The 21864-nt window shown below is 41.6% G+C and overlaps 1 protein-coding gene across 7 annotated transcripts in view; it reads left to right on the forward strand.

The window, feature by feature from the left end:
- Positions 1 to 876: 876 nt before the first annotated feature.
- The window catches only part of LOC106599484 (la-related protein 4B), a 35000-nt gene continuing 14012 nt past the window's right edge, over positions 877 to 21864 (forward strand). For 4 of the 7 annotated variants that reach the window (XM_045714634.1, XM_045714636.1, XM_045714635.1 and 1 more), the window contains exons 1-4: positions 1431 to 1946; positions 6746 to 6879; positions 17446 to 17599; positions 21310 to 21483. In XM_045714634.1, the coding sequence (XP_045570590.1) occupies positions 1814 to 1946; positions 6746 to 6879; positions 17446 to 17599; positions 21310 to 21483 (595 nt within the window). In that variant the 5' untranslated portion in view covers positions 1431 to 1813. Of the gene's footprint in view, positions 1408 to 1430; positions 1947 to 4313; positions 4615 to 6745; positions 6880 to 17445; positions 17600 to 18420; positions 18517 to 21309; positions 21484 to 21864 lie in introns of those variants that run through there. The other 3 variants (XM_045714638.1, XM_014190745.2, XM_045714639.1) reach the window with 3 other exon arrangements.

Genomic DNA, 21864 nt, shown 5'->3' on the forward strand with positions numbered 1-21864 from the left:
GCTAAGATATGCATGGAACCAGTTTAGTGATCTGTTAGTGAAACCAAAGTATTGAAGTTTTCCTAGTAAGATAGAATCATCAACTAAATCAAATGCTTTTGATGAATAAATAATAATAATAGATTGGGACTTAGCGCTTTTCAAGGATCCAAAGTCGCTTTACAATTGTAGAAATCAAGATGACACAAGTAGTTTGCCTTGGTCTGACTAAGAATGTATATCATCAGTACGTTTCACTAATGCTGGAGTGGCAGAATGGTTAGGTCTAAAGCATGATTGAAAGGGTGAAATTCAACAAAATGTATCTAGGTACTGATACATTTGGGAATGTATTAATTTCTCAGATATGTTTTACTATTGAACAGATTGCTGATATTTGTCTGTAGTTATTTCGATCTAAGGAGTTTCAGTCAGTCAGGCACATTTCCAAACAAAAGGTATTTCACCAGTCGTTAAAGACATGTTGAATCGATCTGCTAGAGAATACATTATAACATTAGCAGACCACTTTATAAATGTGGGTTCCATTCTATCTAGGCCAGCTACTTTGTTGATATGTATTTAATTGAGGAGGCAGTATATAAATTGGATTAATATTTCTAAAGTTGAATGTCTTTCAACTTTGATTTGGGGTGCTGATCTCCTAGTTTCATGTATACCTAGCATTGATGGAATTGTCGGAGACCAATAAATTAGACTAGATTTTTTAAACAACATTTCTGATTTCTTTATAATACAGTACAACCCTTTAAATTCAACCAATCCACGCCCATGTGGCCTGTGATCCACACGGTCGATCACGAGTGGATCCGTGAGCCACTGAATTTCGACCAACCGAGGGGCATGTATATTGTGGTAGGAGGCGGGAGTTCCTTGCTTTTGTGACAGCTTTGGCTTTGCGTTCGATGGTGTCTGAACTACTCCCAAAGGGAAGGGAAACTGCAATTTCTCCATTCCCCACTGGTATATCGTTGATCCAGCTAGCAAGCGAACGCTTCAAGTTAAATCCAGTATTTTAAGAGTTCTGAGTTGATGTTCCATATCCACTTTCCCACTCGAAGAACCGTCGTTCGATCAATTTCGAAGAATAATATTATTTTAGTCCGACTGAACAAAACAAGTTGAAGTGCAAAGTGAATAGTTACATTTCTGTTGATTTGCTAGCTTGCATTGCTAGTTGGGAAAGCTAAGGTTAGCTACGATATTTAGTTTTCTGAGATTTAAAAGGGCGGGTATTATTTTTAGCCATCAACAGTTTGTTATTGCTCATTCGAAGACACCGGCTAAGTAGTTAATCATAGCTAATTCGTAACTAGCTCGCTTTAATACTGTGCGTATTCAGCCTGGAAGCCAATTCAAGGCCTTGCTTACCACCAGTCTGCATCGCCGTGCAGTGAGAGCTGAAAGGTGAGTATCGTGCATTGCTAACTAACGCGCTTGCTATCTGCTAGCCAGTTCGCTCGTCGACTCGATGTTGTTGGTAACGTAGCTAGCTACACTTATAATATTTGGCAAAAACGTTGGCCTCGTAGCTAACGTTAACTAGCCAGTGAACTGAAGTGTCTGGCTACCTACTGTACTAGCCATCTACAGTAACGGGTTGCTTGATGTGCGTTGTTTTTAGCATTGCATAGCTAACAGTAACTAACTTAGCCAACGTAGCAAGCTACCTACTTTAGCTACGTCTTACCACGTCGTATCTTGTTGCTACCTAAACTAGTATGAAGTGGTTGAGTTAGCCAAATAATTATTATAATGATTGTTAGTAATTAAAATGATTGCTTGCTAAACTGGCGGGCTTTGACAAAGTCTCATGCATGGCTGCAGCGTCTGGTGCACATTAAGAGTTGAAGTCTATCCGTTTTGCCGTTGGACAAGTCTCCATCAACGATGCGAGGGGGTTGGAGGACATGAATCACGCCGGAGGTCGCCATCTTTCACTGATTGTTGGTGATGGCATCTGTTTCTTCTAGCAATTTGTGTCAACTTTGTAGTTTAACTGGCTTGACTCTGCTTTGCTTTATTGTTATTTGCTAGGTGGCAGTCACATGCCACCACGATTCTAGCCTGGTCCCAGATCTGCTTGTGTTCTTTTCACAATTCAGTGGGGAGTTGGCAAGAGAGCAGACTGCCACCCAAGTTACCACGGCCACGTTCAGTAGCCGGACGTTGCAGATATAAATGCCACGAAAAGAGCTTAATTGTTTCCTTATTCTACGTGTCAGATGCATGTTTGTTCTACATAGCATATTTCTATCTCAACGTTGGTTCCTGCTGAACGCACCCCGTTATCCACTGTCTAATTGGCAAGTTTTTAAACATTGCCCTAACTAGTCAGGTAGCTAGGTTAACCGTCATCCTGTACACACACACACACACTATGAATCCTCCTTGTTAGACTGTAGTCTCCCTATGACTTTTCTTGAAATGTACTGAGAATACCAAAACTAAGTGCAAATGCATAGTGCAAACAAGTTGGGTAGTACCAATCAAAGATGGAATAGTCAAATTGTCTGTTTACACTGATGTGGGGGATGTTCAATTGGAACTTGTGAACTGTTGACAACCACTGGTAGGCTCTACCAAACATATCATCTATCACTTTGGGGGCGACAGGTATCCTAGCCCATAGAGAGGAGAGCCAGCACCTGGAGAGTTTCCAGTTAGAATCCTGCGTCCTATTGTGAAAAATCTGGTGGGAAGTGAGCTGGCAACCAGAAAGGTTGTGCTGGTATCAAATCCTAGATGCCACTGCCTGTTGTTGTGCTCTTGACCAAGGTACTTAACCCCCCACACACAATGTGTCTTTCGGAGTGGTTGGGTTAAAAGCCAAAGTTAACATTTCGGTTGACCTTGTGTGCAATTGACCAATAAAGTGATCTTAAGCTTAATGTATTGCAGTCACCACCGCATTATGTAGTGAAAATATTTGTGCTAAAATGGCAGTTCTTGTGGAGACCAGAACTATGCTTGCTTGCGTATTGTACAACAGCACAGTCCTAAAACACAGATACACATCAGTCAGCAGAATGGCAACAGGTTTATATAAATTTAATCTATTGGCTTGTCGAATCCACAGGGGCAGTTGATAGAGCAAAGTTAGCACTTTCTGTAAACACTTAGGTATTTGGCCACCTTTCAGATAGCATCTAGCTTCTGTTTCTCACAGAATGAGCAGGAATAGACTAATAGACAGTTATATACATGGTCAACATTAAAACGATAACCAGTTAGGGCCCATATATGCCAAATATGTCCATGATGACGCAATATAAAGTATGAGAGTTGTTAAATAATAGTGTGGGGATCTTGCAACAGTTGGCAAGGATCTCTCAATTGCTTTCATAACTGTAGTGTGCCTTGTTGTGGCTTGCTTGATGGAAAAGCATCTGTGTTTTGTCACGATACCAAGTTTTGGACTTCGACATTGATACCAGGTTTAGTATCATAATACTTGATACAGAAACGATACTCAATATCAAAATGATAGACTGATACAGAAACAATACCGTGGCAATAAAAACATAAAGTGTATTATCTAGTCACAGAATAACCACTGGGCTTTGTTTTTTTAAACGTTGAACAATATTTAAAAAATATATTTATTTCACTTTTATTTAACCAGGTAGGCCAGTTGAGAACAAGTTCTCATTTACAACTGCGACCTGGCCAAGATAAAGCAAAGCAGTGTGCCAAAAACAAGAGTTACACATGGGATAAACAAACGTACAGTCAATAACACAATAGAAAAGTCTATATACAGTGATATGGTTTTGCATAAGGAAAATTGTTGCTATCTGAAACATATTTTATTCAATTTCTTGCAAAAATAAAACACCATATTAAATTACAGAATACCTTTTATTTTCCTTGCAAAATCATGCAAAACCATATTGGAGACGGAGCAGACAATTTTCCAATTACATTTAAGATGTTTTAAAATGTAATTTGATACATGAGGGTTAATTTGCTCATCTATGGCTGCAATATTGTGTGAAATTACATTCATTACTCATTATAGCTAAATAATTTTAATGTATTTATTTATTTTATTTCACCTTTATTTAACCAGGAAGGCAAGTTGAGAACAAGTTCTCATTTACAATTGCGACCTGGCCAAGATAAAGCAAAGCAGTTTGACACATACAACAACACAGAGTTACACATGGAGTAAAACAAACATAGAGTCAATAATATAGTAGGAAAAATAGGTCTATATACAAAGTGAGCAAATGAGGTGAGATAAGGGAGGTAAAGGCAAAAAAAGGTGGCCAAGTAAATACAATGTAGCAAGTAAAACACTGGAATGGTAGATTTGCAAAGTAGAAAAATAAATAATGGGGCGCAAAGGAGCAAAAAGAAATAAATGCACTCGGGGAAGAGGTAGTTGTTTGGGCTAAATTATAGATGGGCTATGTACAGGTGCAGTAATCTGTGAGCTGCTCTGACAGCTGGTGCTTAAAGCTAGTGAGGGAGATAAGTGTTTCCAGTTTTAGAGATTTTTGTAGTTCGTTCCAGTCATTGGCAGCAGAGAACTGGAAGGAGAGGCGACCGAAGAAGGAATTGGCTTTGGGGGTGACCAGAGAGATATACCTGCTGGAGCGCGTGCTACAGGTGGGTGCTGCTATGGTGACCAGCGAGCTGAGATAAGGGGGAACTTTACCTAGCAGGGTCTTGTAAATGACCTGGAGCCAGTGGGTTTGGCGACAAGTATGAAGCGAGGGCCAGCCAACGAGAGCGTACAGGTCGCAGTGGTGGGTAGTATATGGGGCTTTGATAGACTGCATCCAATTTATTGAGTAGGGTATTGGAGGCCATTTTGTAAATTACATCGCCAAAGTCGAGGATCGGTAGGATGGTCAGTTTTACGAGGGTATGTTTGGCAGCATGAGTGAAAGATGCTTTGTTGCGAAATAGGAAGCCAATTCTAGATTTCACTTTGGATTGGAGATGTTTGATGTGAGTCTGGAAGGAGAGTTTAGTCTAACCAGACACCTAGGTATTTGTAGTTGTCCACATATTCTAAGTCAGAACCGTCCAGAGTAGTGATGCTGGACGGGCGGGCAGGTACATGCAGCAATCGGTTGAAGAGCATGCATTTAATTTTACTTGTATTTAAGAGCAGTTGGAGGCCACGGAAGGCGAGTTGTATGGCATTGAAGCTCGTCTGGAGGGTAGTTAACAGTGTCCAAAGAAGGGCCAGAAGTATACAGAATGGTGTCGTCTGCGTAGAGGTGGATCAGAGACTCACCAGCAGCAAGAGCGACATCATTGATGTGTACAGAGAAAAGAGTCAGCCCAAGAATTGAACCCTGTGGCACCCCCATAGAGACTGCCAGAGTATTACGTGAATAGTTTGCTTCCAAAACAACAATGCTTTGAAGCTCATTTCTGAAGCTTGTTGCAGTTGTCTACACACCTTAAAAATACAATGGAGTTTACATGGCGTACCATGATTCCCAGAGTACATTTCACTTCCCTGGGTGCAATCCTCTGCCCAGGGGTGCTTGCTGCTATTTTTTTTATTTTATTAGTAGAACGTGAGACACATTTTACAGAATTACCAAAAGTAAAAAATTCTAGTACAGAAGTGTTTCTTTATGTTCTTGTATGGAAAAAGTACGTACATGTTGGTATATCGTGCAATACTGATCTGTGTAGTCAATTACACTGGCCTGTTTAGCAGAGTTCTCACTGTCTGTGGGATTGAGCATGTAGATCAAAGGTCGTATGCTATACAGACATGCCATTTTTCTGTTTTGTTTGCAAACACAATGAGAGCTCATGTTAGACAGGGATTTGATTGTTGGGCAATTATCATTTCTTTACAAATGGGAGCTACTGGATAGAAGGACATTTCCAATGGTGTTTATGCTTTTTTTCTTATAGATTGTTTAAGTTTTGTTGACACTCATCGGTATGTCCAGCAGGGCTCCCCATCTTGTGGCTTTCTTTTATTTGGCCCCCTAAGTTTTCTGAGTAAAATAAGTTGTTTAATTTTCGTTGTTGGAATGTGCAAAGCTGTCAAGGCACATTTTTTTAAAATTTAACCTTTATTCAGCTAGGTAAAGGGTGGCTTCTTTGTTAAACAAATAAAATAATATATTTGAGATTCTTCATTCTTTTTGGTTACTACATGATTCCATATGTGTTATTTCATAGTTTGTCATTATTATTCTACAATGTAGAAAATAGTAAAAATAAAGAAAAACCCTATGAATGAGTAGGTGTTTTCAAACTTTTGACTGGTACTGTAGACTAAAAACACATCAGGAAATCAGCTCCAAGTGATTTTAATTTTGGGAATGTATTCCCACTCATAATTGAGAGAGGCATGTGATCATATACAAATGTAAGCACGGTTTGAAATTTGATCTTTAAAAAAATCTGATATGTTTGGGCTTCTTATGGTCAATTTGCAGTCTACTAATTCATTCTTTGTAATTATGTTCCGGTCCCCCGACCATCTGCTCAAGTAAAAAGCGTTAAAATCTAGTTGATGATCTCTGTTAGTAATTAATACATTTTAAACTTAAGGAAATATTTATTTGGACTTCCATGGTGAGCTACAGCATTGGTTGTTGTAGAGTATTCCCTGTGCGTAATTCACAGAAATAAAATGGGTCGAAACAGGGAGGCAGCTACCTGAATTTGTCCAATAAACACTTGGTTTGGTTTAGTTTTTTGCAATGGTGTGCACTAATGAATAGAACCTTGGTAAGCGTATTTGTTTCTCTATCCACAGCTTACTTGGTGACAAAGAGACTTCTCCCTGAGGAGCCAAGAAGTAGACGGCTCATGACTTCTGACCAGGATACAAAAGTTGTAGCTGAACCACAGGTGCAGCAAGTACAAGAACCAAAAGAGAGCTCTCATCTGGTAGGTACCCAATACTTATACCTGTAACAAAAACTACCTCTCTATCATCTGAACTAGAAATGCACATTTTCGTCAATTTTGCTACTGACCAACCAACCCTCATTAATAACCGTTTGTCGATTACATTTTTCCCAAACAGTAAAATGACGTAACCAACAGAAAATTATATGCAAGCATACAAGAAACTGACATTTTTCATTAAAAGAGAACTCCACCCAAAACTATATTTTGGTATTTGTTTCATTAGTCCATTGTTGATATCATCCCAAAATGTTTTGCATGTCAACAATCAAGTTTTTGTTGACATGGGTCATTTTCAAACATTTGCCAAGATGCAGTTTGCAGGAAAACACACTTCTAAACAACGCACCTATTGTGAGCGGCTCCATGTGTTAGAAACTTAGGAGGGGGAATCTAATAGCAATAACTAGGATGGCTTTCTAATATGACTAGGATTGTGCCTTTGGCTTCTGGACCAAGAAAGAAGTTTGATCTGAAAACCAATAGAACAAAAGAGAAATGCTGGTTAATGCCACGTGGAAGTCTTTGTAAAATAATTACCACCACATTTCTATGGCTGGATTTCGGCTAGGCCAATTGGAAGCAAGGTAAGACATGCCTCATTATTTGAAGTAAAGTAAAGCATTCAGGTTTCAAACAATTATACTGCCTCAAGCTCACATTGCAAAGTGATGGTGACATGCTGATAGCCTGCCTACTGTTGACTATAGCCTATGCACTCGAATGGGAGGAGCGCTTTAATTACGAGTTGAGATTGAGGAATAAAAATAGTAGTTATTTTTAATCGTGGCCATCAAAACAGTCTAACACACAATTACATTTAGAATTGTTATTTGTTGCACAATGACAGATTACAAAAGCACGTTTCATTCCAGTACCAGCTTTTTGAGGAGCTGCTCTCGCGCTGTATGGCAGGTGATGGCTATTTCATCCTCAAACTAGGCTATGTACAGTTGAAGTCGGAAGTTTGCATAAACTTAGGTTGGAGTCATTAAAACGCATTTTTCAACCACTCCACAAATTTCTTGTTAACCTGTTAGGGCTAGGGGGCAGTATTGACACGGCCGGATAAAAAACGTACCCGATTTAATCTGGTTACTACTCCTGCCCAGTAACTAGAATATGCATATAATTATTGGCTTTGGATAGAAAACACCCTAAAGTTTCTAAAACTGTTTGAATGGTGTCTGAGTATAACAGAACTCAAATGGCAGGCCAAAACCTGAGAAGATTCCATGCAGGAAGTGGCCTGTCTGACAAGTTGTGTTTCATCTTGGCTCTTTTTATTGAAGACTGAGGATCTTTGCTCTAAGGTGACACTTCCTACGTCTCCCATAGGCTCTCAGAGCCCGGGAAAAGCTGAATGATATCGAGGCAGCCTCTGGCTGAAACACATTATCGCTTTTGGCAAGTGGCCGATCAGAGTACTATGGGCTTAGCCCGAGTCGACCGAATGCTTTATTTTCTTTCGTCTGTTTACCTAAACGCAGATTCCCGGTCGGAATATTATCGCTTTTTTATGAGAAAAATGGCATAAAAATTGATTTTAAACAGCGGTTGACATGCTTCGAAGTACGGTAATGGAATATTTAGACATTTTTTGTCACGAATTGCGCCATGCTCGTCACCCTTATTTACCCTTTCGGATAGTGTCTTGAACGCACGAACAAAACGCCGCTGTTTGGATATAACTATGGATTATTTTGAACCAAACCAACATTTGTTATTGAGGTAGAAGTCCTGGGAGTGCATTCTGACAAAGACAGCAAAGGTAATAACATTTTTCTTATAGTAAATCTGACTTTGGTGAGTGCTAAACTTGCTGAGTGTCTAAATAGCTAGCCCTGTGATGCCGGGCTATCTACTGAGAATATTGCAAAATGTGCTTTCACCGAAAAGCTATTTGAAAATCTGACATATCGAGTGCATAGAGGAGTTCTGTATCTATAATTCTTAAAATAATTGTTATGCTTTTTGTGAACGTTTATCGTGAGTAATTTAGTAAATTCACCGGCAGTGTTCGGTGGGAATGCTAGTCACATGCTAGTCACATGCTAATGTAAAACGCTGGTTTTTGATATAAATATGAACTTGATTGAACAAAACATGCATGTATTGTATAACAATGTCCTAGGGTTGTCATCTGATGAAGATCATCAAAGGTTAGTGCTGCATTTAGCTGTGGTTTGGGTTTATGTGACATTATATGCTAGCTTGAAAAATGGGTGTCTGATTATTTCTGGCTGGGTACTCTGCTGACATAATCTAATGTTTTGCTTTCGTTGTAAAGCCTTTTTGAAATCGGACAGTGTGGTTAGATTAACGAGAGTCTTGTCTTTAAAATGGTGTAAAATAGTCATATGTTTGAAAAATTGAAGTTTTTAGCATTTTTGAGGTTTTTTGAATAACGCGCCACGGGATTACACTGGCTGTTACGTAGGTCCCACATACCCTAGAGAGGTTAACAAATTATAGTTTTGGCAAGTCTGTTAGGACATCTACTTTGTCCATGACACAAGTAATTTTTCAACAATTGTTTACAGACAGATTATTTCACTTATAATTCACTGTATAAAAATTCTAGTGGGTCAGAAGTTTACATGCACTAAGTTGACTGGGCCTGTAAACAGCTTGGAAAATTCCAGAAAATGATGTCATGGTTTTAGAAGCTCATGATAGGCTAATTGACATAATTTGAGTCAATTGGAGGTGTACCTGTGGATGTATTTCAAGGCCTACCTTCAAACGGTGCTTGACATCATGGGAAAATCCAAATAAATCAGCCAAGACCTCAAACAAAATTGTGAACCCTCCACAAGTCTGGTTCATCCTTGGGAGCAATTTCCAAATGCCTGAAGGTACCATGTTCATCTGCATAAACAATAGTACGCAAGTATAAACAACCATGGGACCACGCAGCCATCATACCGCTCAGGAAGGAGACGCATTCTGTCTCCTAGAGATGAATGTACTTTGATGCGAAAAGTGCAAATCAATCCCAGAACAACAGCAAAGGACCTTATGAAGGTGCTGGAGGAAACGGGTACAAAAGTATCTCTATCCACAGTAAAACGAGTCCTACATTGACATAACCTGAAAGGCCGCTCAGCAAGGAAGAAGACACTGCTCCAAAACTGCCATTAAAAAAAAGCCAGATTACGGTTTGCAACTGCACATGGGGACAAAGATTGTACTTTTTGGAGAAATGTCCTCTGGTCTGATGAAACAAAAAGATAACTATTTTTCCATAAGGACCATCATTATGTTTTGGAGGGAAAAGGGGGAGGCTTGCAAGCCGAAGAACATCATCCCAACCGTGAAGCACGGGGGTGGGGGTACTTTGCTGCAGGAGGGACATCAATCAGGAAGTTAAAGCTTGGTCGCAAATGGACAATGACCCCAAGCATACTTCCAAAGTTGTGCCTTTTAAAATGGCTTAAGGACAACAAAGTCAATGTATTATATTAAACCTTCATGATAATACAAGTGTCATACATGATTCTTTAGCTTAGAATCTTGGCAATCGAACCGCATCGTCGGATTTCAAAAAGGCTTTACGGCGAAAGCACAGCATTCGATTATCTGAGGTCAACGCCCCACAACAGCATATTATCCAAACAAGCACAGGCGTCACAAAATCCCAAGTAGCAATAAAATAAGTGACTTACCTTTGAAGATCTTCCTCTGATCGCAATCACAAGAGTCCCAGGAACACAGTGAATGGTCGTTTTTGTTTGATAAATTCCTTCTTTATATCCCAAATAGTCTGTTTAGTAGGCGTCATGGAGTTCAGTAATCCACCCGTTCAGAATGCAGACGCAGGAGTTCCAAAAGTTACCAGTGAAGTTTGTCCAAACAAATCAAATTACGTTTCTAATTCATTATTAGGTACTCTAATGTTTAAATAAACGATAATATTTAATACGGAGCAAACTATTTTCAAAAGGAAAGGAAAAGAATGCAGCGCGCTCTCTCGGTTATGCGCGCAATGAGACTAGTTTTGCCATGGGACTTCCTGCGTATAAACAACTATTCCTCGTTGGTTTTTCAGAATACAAGCCTGAAACCATGTATAAAGACTGTTGACATCTAGTGGAAGCCATAGGAACTGCAATTTGGGAGGCAGAAGTCTTTGGTTTCAACAGCATAAGCTTGGAATTGGCTGGCAGGTCAACATAACAAATTGGTCCTCGGGTTTTCACCTGCCAAATCAGTTCTGTTATACTCACAGACAATTTTAAGTTTTAGAAACTTTAGAGTTTTCTATCCCATACTACCATGCATATGCATATCCTAGCTTCTGGGCCTGAGTAACAGGCAGTTTACTTTGGACACCTCAGTCATCCAAAAATCCGAGTACTGCCCCATATCCCTAACAAGTTTTAACAAGCGCATTCGCAAGAAAAAGCACTGTCGTTGCACCAATGTGTACCTAAATATCAACGCCTTTCTTAAAATCAATTCACAAGTATATATTTTTAAACCTGCATATTTAGTTAATATTGCCTGCTAACATGAATTTCTTTTAACTAGGGAAATTGTGTCACTTCTGTTGCAACAGAGTCAGGGTATATGCAGCAGTCTGGGCTGCCTAGCTCGTTGCGAACTGTGTGAAGACTATTTCTTCCTAACAAAGACAGCCAACTTCGCCAAACGGGGGAGGATTTAACAAAAGCGCATTTGCGAAAAAAGCACAATCGTTGCACGAATGTACTTAACCATAAACATCAATGCCTTTCTTAAAATCAATACACAGAAGTATATTTTTTTTAAACCTGCATATTTAGTTAAAAGAAATCCAGGTTAGCAGGCAATATTAAACTAGGGAAATTGTGTCACTTCTCTTGCGTTCATTGCACGCGGAGTCAAGGTATATGCAACAGTTTGGGCCGCATGGCTCGTTGCGAACGAATGTGCCCGAATTTTACGTAATTATGACATAACATTGAAGGTTGTGCAATGTAACAGCAATATTTAGACTTAGGGATGCCACCCGTTAGATAAAATACGCAACGGTTCCGTATTTCACTGAAAGAATAAACGTTTTGTTTTCGAAATGATAGTTTCCGGATTTGACCATATTAATGATCTTAGGCTCGTATTTCTGTGTTATTATGTTATAATTAAGTCTATGATTTGATATTTGATAGAGCAGTCTGACTGAGACGGTGGTAGGCAGCAGCAGGCTCGTAAGCATTCATTCAAGCAGCACTTTCGTGCGTTTGCCAGCAGCTCTTCTCTGTGCTTCAAGCATTGAGCTGTTTATGACTTCAAGCCTATCAACTCCCGAGATTAGGCTGGTGTAACCGATGTGAAATGGCTAGCTAGTTAGCAGGGTGCACGCTAATAGCGTTTCAATCGGTGACGTCACTCGCTCTGAGACCTTGAAGTAGTTGTTCCCCTTGCTCTGCAAGGGCCGCGGCTTTTGTGGAGCGATGGATAACAATGCTTCGAGCGTGGCTGTCGTCGATGTGTTCCTGGTTTGAGCCCAGGTAGGGGCGAGGAGTGGGACGGAAGCTATACTGTTACACTGGCAATACTAAAGTGCCTATAAGAACATCCAATAGTCAAAGGTATATGAAATACAAATGGTATTGAGAGAGATAGTCCTATAATAACTACAACCTAAAACTTCTTACCTGGGAATATTGAAGACTCATGTTAAAAGGAACCACCAGCTTTCATGTGTTCTGAGCAAGGAACTTAAACGTCACAGTCCAAACTGTGTTTAGTATACAAGGGACTTTGACCTATCCCGGTCAACAAACGAAAGCTTCTCTGGCCGTTTGCCTAACGAGAGCAATAAAACCATGCTGTGTGCTCTGTCCACTATGACGGTGACAAACTCCTCCCCCATCTATAGTTAATTATGATTCACATCCTCCCCAAAATAACATTTCCCATCAGGCTACTGGGGAAAAGTGAATCTCTCCCCTCAGTGACGGAGGGAGGGAGGCACCGAGGCTTTTTATTGGGAAAGGTCAAGCGGACCTGAAATGCTCTGAAGCATTGACACAGTAGTCAGTGACGTCTGCCCAGTTTCTATAGCAGCCAGGTCAGATGTGAGCAGGAGAGTGGGGAATTGTAGAATTGCATGACTGGATTATGGGTTTGTCGTTCCTCCTGTCTTGGTCTCAGTGGCACTCGTTTGGTTTTGATGTCAGATTTCAACTTGGTCTTGGTGTGTGTGTGTGTGTGTGTGTGTGCTTGACTGGACAGAGTCCACTGAACTTGTAATGCAGCGTTTGTGAAATATGACCCGGGCAAACAGACGCGTGCAATTCAAAGCAAAGGGGCTTGTTCCATTATTGTATCAAACTGAAGAAAGACACAAACAAAGTAAACGTCTCCCTCTTGAATACTCACAGCCTCATGAATTGCCCACAGCTGAGAATCATTACTAAGGTTTTCCATTAAAGCGTTTTGCTCCAACTATGACTTTAAACTTGTAACTAGATTATGGATATTGGTGTATTACTTTAACATAGGCTAATCTAAGTCACACCTAAAGGCCTATTGGGTGTGGATTGCAAAAGGAGTAGCCTAGCCTACACAATGTGGATTATCCATTCCTCAAGCTGCCTCTGTCTGTAAGCTTTGGCTCAGGTGGATTTAACCGTAACTCCTTAGCCGTCAGTCCATCTGTGTTCGTTCGTGACGTGGGGTTTGATGGAGGGAGAATGACTCGGAGGGTAGCAGCCAGCAGCAGAAGTGATGAAACCGAAGCCCATGAAATGGAAATGGGTGACGGTGACGAATCAGCTGCCGCCACGTCAGAAGCTCACACAGCCGTGTCTTTCTCATCAGAGTGCTTATTCCCTGACAACCTGACACTTAACCGCTCCTCATCTCCTTGTGAGCCAGTTTGACAGCATAAATGGACCACCACAGCCTCGGAAGCGTCAAGGAGCTCACAGTGAAGACGATGGGAGGTCATGCTGAATGTGATGTTTCTGAAGGCTCTGGGAGTACCCAGGTGATAAAAGTAAACTATTTGTTGTCCATCGACTCTGCCTGTGGTTGAGGAGGGTCCACAGGGACCGTCACTGTGTAAAGCAGGTGGAATGACTGAGCCTGTCGTGTGCTGGACTGGGTTGGATGCTGCGCTGGACCCTTTTCTCACAACAGCCAGTGGAGAGTAACTGTTACAGACATGCTCCTTTACCTCAGGACTTTCAGGGCTCTAATAGTAGAGCTTTTACCACAACCCTCCACTACAGTCTTATAGCTTGTGAGTCTTCTTGTGTATGGAATTGGCAGAACAATTACTTTGCTCTCGTGAGGATGTCAATACTGTCTCCTCTTTATCCCAATCAGTTGTGCTCTATCTGATAGTTATTATTAACTATTACCACCCCGTTTTTAATCCCACCCTACAGCTCCACTCAACCCCTCCATCTATCTCTTAACACCATCCATTTTTTGTTCTATTTGCTGTGATGTTTCACATACAGTTGAAGTCGGAAGTTTACATACACTTAGGCTGGAGTCATTAAAACTCGTTTTTCAACCACGCCACAAATTTCTTGTTAACAAACTATAGTTTTGGCAAGCCGGTTAGGACATATACTTTGTGCACGACAAGTAATTTTCCCAATTGTTTACAGTCAGATTATTTCTCTTAATTCACTGTATCACAATTCCAGTGGGTCAGAAGTTTACATACACTAAGTTGACTGTGCCTTTAAACAGCTTGGAAAATTCCAGAAAATGATGTCATGGCTTTAGAAGCTTCTGATAGGCTAATTGACACCATTTGATTCAATTGGAGGTGTACCTGTGGATGTATTTCAAGGCCTACCTTCAAACTGTGCTTGACATCATGGGAAAATCAAAAGAAATCAGCCAAGACCTCAGAAACAAAATTGTAAACCCTCCACAAGTCTGGTTTATGCTTGGAAGCAATTTCCAAATGCCTGAAGGTACCACATTCATCTGTATAAACAATAGTACGCAAGTATAAACAACCATGGGACCACGCAGCCATCATACCGCTCAGGAAGGAGACGCGTTCTGTCTCCTAGAGATGAATGTACTTTGGTGCGAAAAGTGCAAATCAATCCCAGAACAACAGCAAAGGACCTTGTGAAGATGCTGGAGGACACAGGTACAAAAGTATCTATCCACAGTAAAATGAGTCCTACATATCCCGAAAGGCCGCTCAGTAATGAAGAAGCCACTGCTCAAAAACCGCCATAAAAAAACAGACTACGGTTTGCTACTGCATATGGGGACAAAGATTGTACTTTTTTAAATGTCCTCTGGCCTGATGAAACAAAAATAGAACTGTTTGGCCATAATGACCATCGTTATGTTTGGAGGAAAAGGGGGGAGGCTTGCAAGCCGAAGAACATCATCCCAACCGTGAAGCACGGGGGTGGCAGCATCATGTTGTGGCGGTGCTTTGCTGCAGGAGGGACTGGTGCACTTAACAAAATAGATGGCATCATGAGGATGGAAAATTATGTGGATATATTGAAGCAACTTCTCATGACATCAGTCAGAAAGTTAAAGCTTGGTCAGAAATGGGTCTTCCAAATGGGCAATGACCCCAAGCATACTTCCAAAGTTGTGGCAAAATGGCTTAGTCAAGGTATTGTCAAGCCCTGACCTCAATTCTATAGAAAATTTGTGGGCAGAACTGAAAAGGTGTGCGTGCGCGCAAGGAGGCCTACAATCCTGACTCAGTTACACCTGCTCTGTCAGGAGGAATGGGCCAACATTCACCCAACTTTTTGTGGGAAGCTTGTGGAAGGCTACCCAAAACGTTGACCCAAGTTTAAACAATTTAAAGGCAATGCTACCAAATACTAATTCAGTGTATGTAAACTTCTGACCCACTGGGAATGTGTTGAAAGAAATAAATAAAAGCTGAAATAAATCATTCTCTCTACTATTATTCTGACATTTCACATTCTTAAAATAAAGTGGTGATCCTAACTGCCCTAAGACAAGGAATTTATAATAGGATTAAATGTCAGGAGTTGTGAAACTTGAGTTTATATACACCTTAGCCAAATACATTTAAACTTACAACTTCAACTCTACGTTCTTAACCTTCCTATTCTCATGGTTTCAACACATTATAAATTTAAGAAACATTTTGGCAAAAATTATTATATTATTGATCAACTATGACTTTTCAAATCACCCAGTAGTAAAATCGGCAGTGTTAGCTCCAGGTAAATGTTGATCTTCAACCATTCCTGGACCTGCGACCAAGAACAAGCTGCATATGTACAGTAGCAAAACAAATCATCTGATTCGGTCACTTCACAGCAAAATCTACAGAACTGTTATGGTTGTATCCTATATTTATATATTTATATGGAGGGGGAGAGATTTATATGGAGGGGGAGAGATTTATATAGTTATAACATTCTATTGGTTTCAGGAATTTTGTATAATTTAACAATTCTAAGTTTTGATCCAGCCTTGTTTTGTGTATCAGTTCAAGATCGCTTCCAAACTATTTTGGAATCTGTGGCACAGCTGTCAATGTTTTGGTCCTTAAATGAAATTGGTATACTTGAATTATAAAAAATAAAAAAAATATCACAATTTGCTTTATCCAATTTTGGTCTTTAACAATGCAAGGCCGACAGACAAGGTCCTTACTTTTCCCCCTTCCACTTGCCTCTTCCATTTTTTCAGTAATGCTGCAATTAGTTGGTTGTAATTTTGGGTAGAGCCGACATTTCCATTGCCCTAACAAGGGGCATAGGTGGTTGCCCTGTCGGGTGGTGTGGTTATGGGCGTGGTTGGTTCGGTTTTAAATCGGTGTGGATTTAGAGAAATGTTGCTAATTTCCTGCATATCTATGAATTGTTTACTCCTTGAATATGGGGTTTTCTAGTTATCAAAGATTATATTGTTAATCAAATATATAGGTAAATTAGCTTTTCTACATACTTTCTGTCTGTTAAAATGACTAAATCCAATCACAAAGCTTTTTTCCATCCCGAAAACTCATGTTTTTTTTTGTGGTGGCAATAGCAGTGGTGGCGTGCATAAATGTATGTAAGTGGAGACACTGATTTTGTTTTTGTGTGTGTGTGTGTGTATAGTGTTTTTCATGATGTCTTCTCTGGAACCAGCAAGCAAACATTTTCACTAGCATTTTCTCATGGGAGTCTGTTGCCCCAACTTGAACTACTAGATAACTAGTAATCCCAGAAGGGATTGTCTGCTTGCATAGTAGTGTCTTCATAATGGACATCAGCTTTGTTTGTGTGGGGCTGTACTGAGATGAACTTGTGGCCATTTTGTATTTGCACATTGCTATTTGTATGGTCACACTACAAGCAGGCAAAGTTGACTGGCAGGGCCTTAAAATAGGAATGAGCAGCTGACAAAAACTCCTTCTGTAGGTTACCTTCTCATTCTTCCCTGATCTAGCCTATATTCCACTATATTTACAGTATGCCTAATTCTGTACTCTGGTGGTGTTGTTGCGCAGCACGCCTCCTACGTTCCTTTTGTCTGCTGAAGTGTGGAGGCCTACCTGAACTCATGTTTATAATACTGTCTTGTCTCCTGAAACAGGAATCTGCCAAGGTTTCTGACCTGAACCCCAATGCGAAAGCATGGGCCAATCACATGCTTAACCTGGACACCACCACTGGGACTGTGGATACACCTGCTCTCCAGCCATGGAAGGACGGCTGCGTTAGCAGCTCCGCTGACCCTGGGCCAGAAGGTCAGCCATTTTAAGGACCGGATGAGAATAGCCCTTCTGTTACCGTGTCCCTGTCTGAGTCTCAAATTGCACCCTATTCCCTATAAACCTTTGACCAAAAACAGTGCAATATGTAGGGAATAGGGTGCAATTTGGGACACAACCCCATGTCGTCATGGCACATGCAGCCAGGGGTGAATCATTGTTATCAATTTAGAGGGAGAGCTATGAATATTACCAAGCTATCCTTCCATCTAACTCATGAGCATAATCACTTATTTTAATGTGCGGAAGTTAAGATTAGCCAATTTTAGCCGCCGTGGCAGTTAACAAGGGAATGGTGGAGACATGGAAATGATCAATTTGTTTTGTTCTGAATAACACAGCTTTTTAGTTATTTTATTTAACTAGGTTGGCCAGTTGAACAAGTTCTCTGTTACAGCTGCGACCTCGCCAAGATAAAGCAAAGCAGTGCGACAAAAACAACACGGCGTTACACAAACAAGCGTACAGTCAATAACACAATATAAAAAATCTATGTACATTGTGTGCAAATGTAGGGAGGTGGGGCAATAAATAGGCCATAGAGGTGAAATAATTACAATTTAGCATTAACACTGGAGTCATAGATGTGCAGATGATGATGTGCAAGTAGAAATACTGGGGTGCAAAAGAGCAAGAGGATAAGTAACAATAAGGGGATGAGGTAGTAGGCTGTGCTATTTACAGATTGGCTGTGTACAGGTACAGTGATCAGTAAGCTGATCTGACAGCTGATGCTTAAAGTTAGAAACGGAGATATAAGTCTCCAGCTAAAGTGATTTTTTTGCAATTCGTTCCAGTCATTGGCAGCAGAGAACTGGAAGGAAAGGCGGCCAAAGGAAGTGTTGGCTTTGGGGATGACCAGTGAAATATACCTGCTGGAGCGCGTGCTACGGGTGGGTGTTGCTATGGTGACCAGTGAGCTGAGATAAGGCGGGGCTTTACCTAGCAAAGACTTTATGAATTTATTTTTTATTTCACATCTATTTAATCAGGTAGGCCAGTTGAGAACAAGTTCTCATTTACAACTTATAGTTGACCTGGAGCCAGTGGGTTTGGCGACGAATATGTAGTGAGGGCCAGCCAACGAGAGCATACAGGTCGCAGTGGGGCTTTGGTGACACAACAGGTGGCACTGTGATAGACTACATCCAGTTTACAGAGTAGAGTGTTGGGGGCTATTTTGTAAATGACATCGCCGAAGACGAGGATCGGTAGGATAGTCAGTTTTACGAGGGTTTGTTTGGCAGCATGAGTGAAGGAGGCTTTGTTGCGAAATAGGAAGCTGATTCTAGATTTCATTTTGCATTGGAGATGCTTAATGTGACTCTGGAAGGAGAGTTAGGCTGAGATGTTGGCCGAGGTAGGGGTAGCCAGGTGGAAAGCCAGGTGGAAAGCATGGCCAGCCGTAGATAAATGCTTATTGAAAATATTGTAGATTTATCGGTGGTGAGTTTCATATGCTCAATGCGGTGGGAAGCTGGGAGAAGGTGCTCTTATTCTCCTTTTGGAATTAGTGTTACAGGATGCAAATTTCTGTTAGTAAAACGAAGGCTAGCTTTTTCAAACTGATTGAGTATATTGGTTCCTGACTTCCCTGAAAATATGCATATCGCGGGGGCTATTTGATGCTAATGCAGAACGCCACAGGATGTTTTTGTGCTGGTCAAGGGCAGTCAGGTCTGGGGTGAACCAAGAGCTATATCTGTTCCTGGTTCTACATTTTTTGAATGGGGCATGCTTATTTAAGATGGAGAGGAAAGCACTTTTAAAGAGCAACCAGGCATCCTCTACTGATGGGATGAGGTCAATATCCTTCCAGGATACCCAGGCCAGGTCTCATTATAAAGGCCTGCTCGCTGAAGTGTTTTAGGGAGCATTTGACAGTGACGAGGGGTGGTCGTTTGACCGTGGACCCATTACGCACGCAGGCATTGAGGCAGTGATCACTGAGATCCTGGTTGAATACAGCGGAGGTGTATTTAGAGGTCAAGTTGGTCAGGATGATATCTAAGAGGGTGCCCATGGTTACGGATTTAGGGTTGTACCTGGTAGGTTCCTTGATAATTTGTGAGATTGAGGGCATCTATCTTAGATTGTAGGACGGCCGGGGTGTTAAGCATGTCCCAGTTTATGGCCCCCTAAAAGTAAACTCTGCCCCCAATCTATCTTCAATCAATTCACATAAGGTGTCCAGGGCACAGCTGGGGGCTGAAGGGAGTCTATAACAATCAGAAACGGTGAGAGACTTTTCTGGAAAGGTGGATTTTTAAAAGTAGAAGCTCAAATTGTTTGGGCACAGACCTGGATAGTAAGACAGAACTCTGTAGGCTTGTAGATTGCAACTCCGCCCCCTTTGGCAGTTCCATCTTGTCGGAAAATGTCATAGTTAGGGATGGAAATGTTAAGATTTTTGGTGGCCTTCCTAAGCCAGGACTCAGACACGGCAAGGACATCCGGGTTTGCGGGGTGTGCTAAAGCAGTGAATAAACAAACTTAGGGAGGAGGCTTCTAATGTTAACATGCATGAAACCAAGGCTTTTACGGTTACAGAAGTCAACAAATGAGAGCGCCTGGGTTATGGGAGTGGTGCTGAGGGCTGCAGGGCCTGGGTTAACCTCTACATTAACGGAGTAGGATAAGGGTACGGCTGAAGGCTATAAGAACTGGTCGTCTAGTGCGTTTGGAACAGAGAGTAAAAGGAGCAGATTTCTTGGCGCGGAAGAATAGATTCAAGGCGTAATGTACAGACAAGAGTATGGTAGGATGTGAATACAGTGGAGGTAAACAGGTAAACCTAGGCATTGAGTGACGATTAGAGAGGTTTTGTCTCTAGAGGCACCATTTAAGCCAGGTGAGGTCACTGCAGGGGTGGAACAGAAGGGCTAGCTAAGGCATATTGAGCAGGGCTGGAGGCTCTACAGTGAAATAAGACAATCACTAGCCAAAACAGCAATAGACAAGGCATATTGACATTAGGGAGAGGCATGTGTAGCCGAGTGATCATAGGGTCCAGTGAGTAGCTAGGCGAGCTGGAGACGGTGATTCAGACAGCTAACGGGCCGGGGCTAGCAGATGGGCATCCGGGGGACGTCGCAACGGAATAGCTTGTTGAAACCCCCTTGGACATTTACGTCGGCAGACCAGTCGTGATGGATCGGCAGGGCTCCATGTCGGCAGTAAAAGGTCCAGGCCAATTGGCAAAAGGGGTATTGTAGCCCAAGAATTGGCTGATAGACTTCTTCGGCTAGCTTGGAGATGGGCCTAGCTCGAGGCTAGCTCCAGGCTCACTGGTGGTTGCTTCGGGACAGAGACGTTAGCCAGGTGTAGCCACTCGGATAGCAGCTAGCTGGCTGCGATGATCCGGCGTAAAGGTTCAGAGCTTGCGGTAGGAATCCAGAGATGTGGTAGAGAAAAAGCAGTCCGATATGCTCTGGGTTGATATCGCGCTGTGCAGACATCTACAGCTCGTAATGTTAAGTTATTTGTAGGGATTGCGCTTTAGGAGATCTTATATTAACAGTAATCATATTTTTATGGTATCCATTTTTACATCTATATATTGACGTTGTCTAGATCAACTGATTTACTACTGCATAACGTGTATTGTTTCTCCAAGTTTAACCATCACAGTAGCTCCTAGCTAATGTTAACCACGTGGTTGGTTGTCTCCGTGTTACTCTTTCCAGGCTGTGAAGCCAGCGAAGACCAAGTGTTTGAAGGGACCCTACTAGCTGACCCAGATGAGCCGCTGCCAGTGGCGGTGATACTGGCAGAGCCGGCCCCCATGGCTGCCACCGTCACCCTGGAGTGCTCCGACCCTGCTGCATACCCTGAGTCTGGCCAGGAGGAAACTCGCACAGGTGGGATCTTCATCCACTGGAGACAATTCATTTGAGTTGAGCAAAGCGTCTGTGAAAGTGATGCACAGTTATAGAAATAAGTAGATGCACTGATCTCCTTGCATGTTTATAGACCAAAAAAAGCTGCAGATCAGGAGCTGCGTGGGTAGGGGTGTCTGTTTCCTCAACTAGCAGAGGGCCGGATAGACAAGTTTGTGCTCTGTCAGAATGTGCATCTCCATGTAACGAATTGAGTAGACGAGAAATACAGCTTTGCTCTATCCAATCAGAGCAGCAGGGTCAACGTACAGCCCGCTCTTCTCTTTACAGACATGAGAACTAGCCAGTTGAGTTATTTAGACCAGTGTTGGTCCAACTCTGGTCCTCGAGTACCCCCAACAG

Source organism: Salmo salar, chromosome ssa03 (assembly GCF_905237065.1).
Source record: "Salmo salar chromosome ssa03, Ssal_v3.1, whole genome shotgun sequence".
In the NCBI taxonomy this organism is placed as follows: Eukaryota; Metazoa; Chordata; class Actinopteri; order Salmoniformes; family Salmonidae; genus Salmo; species Salmo salar.